General features: G+C 51.5%; 1 protein-coding gene across 1 annotated transcript; it reads right to left on the bottom strand.

Moving 5' to 3' along the window:
- Positions 1-3,926: 3,926 nt before the first annotated feature.
- On the bottom strand, positions 3,927-5,055 carry IGFL4 (IGF-like family member 4). Its single transcript, XM_014537401.1, has 4 exons — positions 4,923-5,055; positions 4,537-4,587; positions 4,180-4,439; positions 3,927-4,062 (listed from the first exon to the last, which is right to left on the bottom strand). Exons 1-4 carry the CDS (start codon positions 4,939-4,941, stop codon positions 3,976-3,978), a joined length of 417 nt encoding a protein of 138 aa, XP_014392887.1. The 5' UTR covers positions 4,942-5,055; the 3' UTR covers positions 3,927-3,975.
- Between the last annotated feature and the right edge of the window lie 2,032 nt (positions 5,056-7,087).

A 7,087-nucleotide genomic window follows, 5' to 3' on the forward strand; every position in this document is an offset into this window, starting at 1 on the left:
CAGGCAGGCAGGCAGATGAGCAGTTAGGAGCCAGCAGTCCCAGATTGTGAGAGGGATGTCCGATTGGCAATTGGACATCCCCCGAGCGGTCCCAGATTGGAGAGGGTGCAGGCTGGGCTGAGGGGACCCCCCCCCATGCACGAATTTCATGTACCGGGCCTCTAGTAAAATTATATCAGTTTCAGGTGTACAATTCTATAATACATTATGTGTATATTGTATTGTGTGTTCATCACCCAAAGTCAAATCTCCTTGCATTAGCATTTATCCTCCCTTTACCCTCTTCTATCCCCCACCCCACCCCTATATCTCTCTGGTAATCACCATACTGTTATCTGTCTATGAGCTGTTTTTTACTTTATCCCCTCACCTTTTTACCTATATCCCCAGCACCCTCCCCTCTAAGAGTTGTCAGTCTGTTCTCTGTATCTATGAGTCTGTTTCTGTTTTGTTTGTTAGTTTATTTTATTCATTAGATTCCACATATAAGTAAAATCATGTTTAATTTTTTAGCCCCAATACATTTAATAAAAAGACTGGGATACATACATATGTACAAAAATTGTTTGGAGTCTAGAGAAAGAAAGAAATATAATTAAATCTACTACCACTTTCTCTAGTTAAGGCAGGACTGTCTAAATCAACTAAAAAGTACAGTAGGTCCTTGGGTTACATTGGAGATCTGTTCCTGTGGCACGACATAACGTGATTTTCACCGTAAGTTGGAACTCACTTACATAAGCACCTATGTCACTCACATGGAGCACATACACAACAGTAGTGAAGTGAAACCGTAAAAAAAATTTAAAAGAAAGATAACAATTCCTGACCTTTACTTGTAGTAAATACAGTAAATAATAAAAAACATAAAGCACATATGTACATATGTCAAAATGATGGAATTTTTTTTTTATAAATAAATGGGAGATGGCGACATAACCATGAAATGACGTATGTCGAGTTCGACGTAACCCGAGGACTGCCTGTATACCACTATTTATCTAGCACTGTTAAATACAATGAAGTATTTAACTTTTTAAAAAATTTTATTTATTGGTTTGAGATAGAGAGGAAGGGTGATGGAGAGAGAGAAACACCACTTTGTTGTTCCAGTTTATTTATATACTAGAGGCCCGTTGCAGGAAGATTCCTGTAAGAATAGGGCTTACTGTGGCTGGAGGAAAGCAGAGAAGGGAGCAAAACCCGCTGAGGCGGGCTTCGCTCCCGCCCCCAGCTGCTCCAGCTTGGTGGGTTTGCGCAACCCGCCCCCAGCCGCTGCTGCTGGGTGGGTTTGCCCAATCCACCCCCAGCCGCTGCTGCTGGGTTTGCCCAACCCGCCCCCATCCGCTCAAGCTTGATGGGTTTGCCTAACCCGCCCCCAGCCGCTGCTGCTGGGTTTGCCCAACCCGTGGGTCCCCACTGGGGTGCCTGGCCAGTCTGGGTGAGGGGCTGAGGGCTGTTTTCAGCTGGTCACACACTCTTCAGGGTGTGGGTCCCCACTGGGGTGCCTGGCCAGTCTGGGTGAGGGGCTGAGGGCTGTTTTCAGCTGGTCACACACTCTTCAGGGTGTGGGTCCCCACTGGGGTGCCTGGCCAGTCTGGGTGAGGGGCTGAGGGCTGTTTTCAGCTGGTCACACACTCTTCAGGGTGTGGGTCCCCACTGGGGTGCCTGGCCAGTCTGGGTGAGGGGCTGAGGGCTGTTTTCAGCTGGTCACACACTCTTCAGGGTGTGGGTCCCCACTGGGGTGCCTGGCCAGTCTGGGTGAGGGGCTGAGGGCTGTTTTCAGCTGGTCACACACTCTTCAGGGTGTGGGTCCCCACTGGGGTGCCTGGCCAGTCTGGGTGAGGGGCTGAGGGCTGTTTTCAGCTGGTCACACACTCTTCAGGGTGTGGGTCCCCACTGGGGTGCCTGGCCAGTCTGGGTGAGGGGCTGAGGGCTGTTTTCAGCTGGTCACACACTCTTCAGGGTGTGGGTCCCCACTGGGGTGCCTGGCCAGTCTGGGTGAGGGGCTGAGGGCTGTTTTCAGCTGGTCACACACTCTTCAGGGTGTGGGTCCCCACTGGGGTGCCTGGCCAGTCTGGGTGAGGGGCTGAGGGCTGTTTTCAGCTGGTCACACACTCTTCAGGGTGTGGGTCCCCACTGGGGTGCCTGGCCAGTCTGGGTGAGGGGCTGAGGGCTGTTTTCAGCTGGTCACACACTCTTCAGGGTGTGGGTCCCCACTGGGGTGCCTGGCCAGTCTGGGTGAGGGGCTGAGGGCTGTTTTCAGCTGGTCACACACTCTTCAGGGTGTGGGTCCCCACTGGGGTGCCTGGCCAGTCTGGGTGAGGGGCTGAGGGCTGTTTTCAGCTGGTCACACACTCTTCAGGGTGTGGGTCCCCACTGGGGTGCCTGGCCAGTCTGGGTGAGGGGCTGAGGGCTGTTTTCAGCTGGTCACACACTCTTCAGGGTGTGGGTCCCCACTGGGGTGCCTGGCCAGTCTGGGTGAGGGGCTGAGGGCTGTTTTCAGCTGGTCACACACTCTTCAGGGTGTGGGTCCCCACTGGGGTGCCTGGCCAGTCTGGGTGAGGGGCTGAGGGCTGTTTTCAGCTGGTCACACACTCTTCAGGGTGTGGGTCCCCACTGGGGTGCCTGGCCAGTCTGGGTGAGGGGCTGAGGGCTGTTTTCAGCTGGTCACACACTCTTCAGGGTGTGGGTCCCCACTGGGGTGCCTGGCCAGTCTGGGTGAGGGGCTGAGGGCTGTTTTCAGCTGGTCACACACTCTTCAGGGTGTGGGTCCCCACTGGGGTGCCTGGCCAGTCTGGGTGAGGGGCTGAGGGCTGTTTTCAGCTGGTCACACACTCTTCAGGGTGTGGGTCCCCACTGGGGTGCCTGGCCAGTCTGGGTGAGGGGCTGAGGGCTGTTTTCAGCTGGTCACACACTCTTCAGGGTGTGGGTCCCCACTGGGGTGCCTGGCCAGTCTGGGTGAGGGGCTGAGGGCTGTTTTCCGGCTGGCGAGTGACTAAAGCTTCCAACCGCTCCTTGTTTTCTTTTCTTTTTTTTTTATTCTGGGCCAGCTTTAGCTCTGAGGCCTCGCTGCTGAAAACATGGATACAATGTTTCGGTCCGGCTGGGTTTCAGTCCGGCTGGTTTCTGGCGGTTTGTTTACCTTCTTATTTGCAACATAGTATATAGTTGCTTAGACTTGCAGCTGAGAGGCTGGCAAGTGAGGCAGCGAATGTTGGAGTCTGCAGCAAGCAAGCCTCGTGCTCGCTTCAGTGCCTGGCTGCCGGCCGCCATCTTGGCTGACAGTTAATTTGCATATACTCACTGATTAGCCAATGAAAAGGGTAGCGGTCGTACGCTAATTACCATGTTTCTCTTTTATTAGTGTAGATTAGAGGCCTGATGCACAAAAATTCGTGCACTCAGGGGGATGGGTCCCTCAACCTGGCCTGCACCCTCTCACAGTCTGGGACCCCTTGGGGGATATCCACCTCCTAGTTTAGGCCTGCTTCCCGAGGGATTGAGCCTAAGCTGGCAGTCAGACATCCCTCTGGCAGCCTGGGAGCCCTTGGGGGATGTCTGACTGATGTCTGACCATCAGTCAGACATCCTTAGTGCAGCTGAGGAGGTGGGAGAGGCTCCCGCCACTGCCTCTGTGCTCATAGCCTTCAGCCCAGCTTGTGGCTGAGTAGAGCTCCTGCTGTGGGAGCGCACTGACCACCAGGGGGCAGTTCCTGTGTTGAGCGTCTGCCCCCTGGTGGTCAGTGTGGATCATAGCGACTGGTCCTTCCTGGTTCCACCATTAGGGTCAATTTGCATATTACCCTTTTATTATATAGGATTCCAGTTATTTATACATTGTTGCTGGCATGTGCCCTGACTGGAGATTGAACCCACAACCTTGGTGTATCAGGACGATGCTCTAACCAGCCGAGCTATCCGGCCAGGATTAAAGACCTTATAGTTTATCATAGGACTGCTGACCTGCAAATATTACAGCCTTGAGTGTCCCGTGTCTATGCTCCTCAGGATGGTCCAGATAAATTCAGTTCTGGTAGAGGGCTTGCTGGGCAAGTATCCCTTTAGAGAGAGAGATGAGAGAGAACCAGAGAGAGACATGGGTGATGGGAAACTCAGCAGAGACTGATGCAACAAATGCCACCCCTGCCCTGCCCACAGCCAGAACTGGACTCTTACCTGGCCACAGATCCTGCTGAGGGGGGCGGCAATGCAGCTGGACTTTGTGCCTGGGACCTTAAACCTGACAGTGGCCCGATTCTGAGAGCCCCAGGACTCAAAGCAGCAGTGCTGGAAGCAGGGCCAGAAGGTGCAGCTGTGGCCACAGAGGCGGGTCTGGTTCAAGGGCAGGATGGTGCCCTCATCACAGCACTGCTCCAAGGGGTTGTAGATCGCGTCCCCACACCTGGGTGCTGGATGGCACATCCACAGCCCAGGATCTGAACAAGCCAGAGCAGAATGGGCCCCAGGATGGGTCTTAGACCTTGGAAGCCTCCTCCCACTTAAAGTGCCACCTCCTCCCTCCACCTTTCTCACCTGTGAGTCCTTCCGAGTCTGAGAACAGGAGTTCAAAAATGAAGACGGCAGCTGAGAAGCAGAAGGGGAATGAGAATAATGCTGGAGAGTAGCCTGGTCGCTGTCATGGGGCCCAAGATGATGCCAATGAGCTTCTTTCATTGCTAACAGCTCAGAGTGGATTTTGAGATGGACTCTGGGTAGCAGGGAGGGCTCTGGGAAGAGCTAAGTTTCTGAAATTTGCAGGTTGGGGGAGAGATTGTAATGCAGTCAGACATGTTACGGGGGGCGGGTTTAGGGGGTGGGAAGCCAATAATAGAGTAGGAGAGAGAATTAAGTGTGAGGTTCAGAGGTTTACTACAGGTGTGATAACACATGCGCTAGACTTGGGGCTGGTGCCCTCTTACCAAAGCTTCTGGGCACCATGGTTCTTGATGACCCTCCAGAGTAGTTGATGGCAGAGCAGCAGGAGGACTGGGTGTTGGACCGTAGACTGTGACTTATATAGACAACTGAAGGGCAGGGCTGCCAGAAAGGGAGGGTTATGAAGAGTCATAGTTGCATGAAAGGAAAAACCACATCAATGTTTTAAGAAAATGTTCCTGAACCAGTTCCAACTGATTTCCATCTTCTCAGATATCTCAAAGCCTCAGGGTAAATACTACTTGGGATCTTTCCAAGTAAGCGAAGACTCATTGGCACGTCACCCACCAAATGCTAGCTCGTCCTAGGTTCCCACACTTCTCATAGCCAATCCACATTCAGACCTGCACTGTCTATAATTCTTCTGAGTTTTTTAGGGGAAGTTATGAAGTTGCAGCGTGATCTAGAAGAAGAGCAGGGGCTGCTGAAACCCTGGTAGGGAGAATAAAAAAGAAACAGATAGCCGTAGGATAGACCCTCTGGGCTTCATAAAAGCGACTGAAAGAGCACCTGTAGAGTGCCTGGTCCAAGGAAAGGCTCCATCCATGATTCTCACTGTTATTGTATTGTCACCCGCACTGTTGTTGCCACAAGATAATAAGTGGGTTATTCCATGGCCCCTCTGTTCTCTGCTGCCCGCCCCCTCCCATGTCACAGTGAATAGGTTGGGAAGGTGAAAGAGATGAGGCAGAGACTTTCAGACCTTGTAAAGCTCATGGTTAGTGGAGGGACTCCCTCCCCTTAAGTGTATGTGCAGTACTTCCGTATGAGAGGTCCATGCATTCACGTATGTCAGCCCTCCTCTCTTAATTTGGCAGGTGTCTGTGTGGGTTGGTATATATGTTGGCAGATTTCCTTAATGCAGTGGTTCTCAACCTTGGCTGCACATTAGAATCACCTGGGAATTTTTTTAAAATCCTGATTTCTGGGCCTCATCCTCCAGAAATTCTGTTTCTTTGTGATGGGGTGGGGCCACAACATTAGTAACAAAGAAATAGAATTTCCGGAGGATGAGGCCCAGGAATCAGGATTTTAAAAAGATTCCCAGGTGATTCTAACGTGCAGCCAAGGTTGAGCACCACTGCCTTAATGTGCCCTCCTGCCCATACACTGACAGGAGTCCCACCTGTGGAGACTCGCCTCCCATTTACACAGCACAGCTGCTGGAGGCACAGACTCGGAAGGACTACATTCCTGTTTCCTAAATTAATTAGCTTGGGGCTTCAGACACAATTCTCAACCTACAAGCAAGGAATTCCTGACTAAAATAGAAAGGCCTTGATAAACAGTACAACTATGAAACAAAATCATAAGGGTATTACTAGAGGACTTCACATCTGTATAATTAAATTGTCTACATAGAAATCCATGGAAGCTACTGTCCAGTCAGGATTAGATGCAGCTAACGTTAACCTTGGTGGGACACTCTAATTCTCCTGGGATGGAGAGCTTGGGAGGCTTATGAAGAGCAGCCACAACGCTGTTCTCACTGCTTCTCTATCCTTCAGGGAAGCTGTCCTAGGAGCATTTCTCCTTGCTGTCTCCCAGTGATGACGGGTCTGAGGCTTCTATCTCCCACCAGTGGGGTTGAGCCGCAGGCTATACAACAGATAGATTGGGCCAGTCACAAGACAACAGCCCTTTTTAGATTCACACAGTTTATTACTTACATAAAGAAAGAAAGACTAGCCCCAGGTGCCAACTGACACTGTTCCTTGCACAGGGTGACAGTCCAAGGGGTCAGGTGACTGCAGCAAGGATGACAGGACCCTGTTGCTGAGGAGAGAATGCCATCTGTATCTAAGCAGCTTTGGAGCCTGCAGCTCAAGCCCACTGGCAGGAGGTAGAAGCCTCAGACCCGTCATCACTGGGAGACAGCAAGGAGAAATGCTCCTAGGACAGCTTCCCTGAAGGACAGAGAAGCAGTGAGAACAGCGTTGTGGCAGCTCTTCATAAGCCGCCCAGGCTCTCCTGTCCCAGGAGGGATAGTGTCCCGCCAAGGTTAAGGTTAGCCACACCCAATCCTGGCTTATGTGTCCCATAGGAACACATGAAAGTACCAGGGAGCTAAAACCATCTTCCTAAACCTACCAAAATAATAAATAAATAAATAAATAAATAAATAAATAAATAAATACTACTGGAAGAA

Source organism: Myotis brandtii, unplaced genomic scaffold (assembly GCF_000412655.1).
Source record: "Myotis brandtii unplaced genomic scaffold, ASM41265v1 scaffold178, whole genome shotgun sequence".
Lineage (NCBI taxonomy): Eukaryota > Metazoa > Chordata > Mammalia > Chiroptera > Vespertilionidae > Myotis > Myotis brandtii.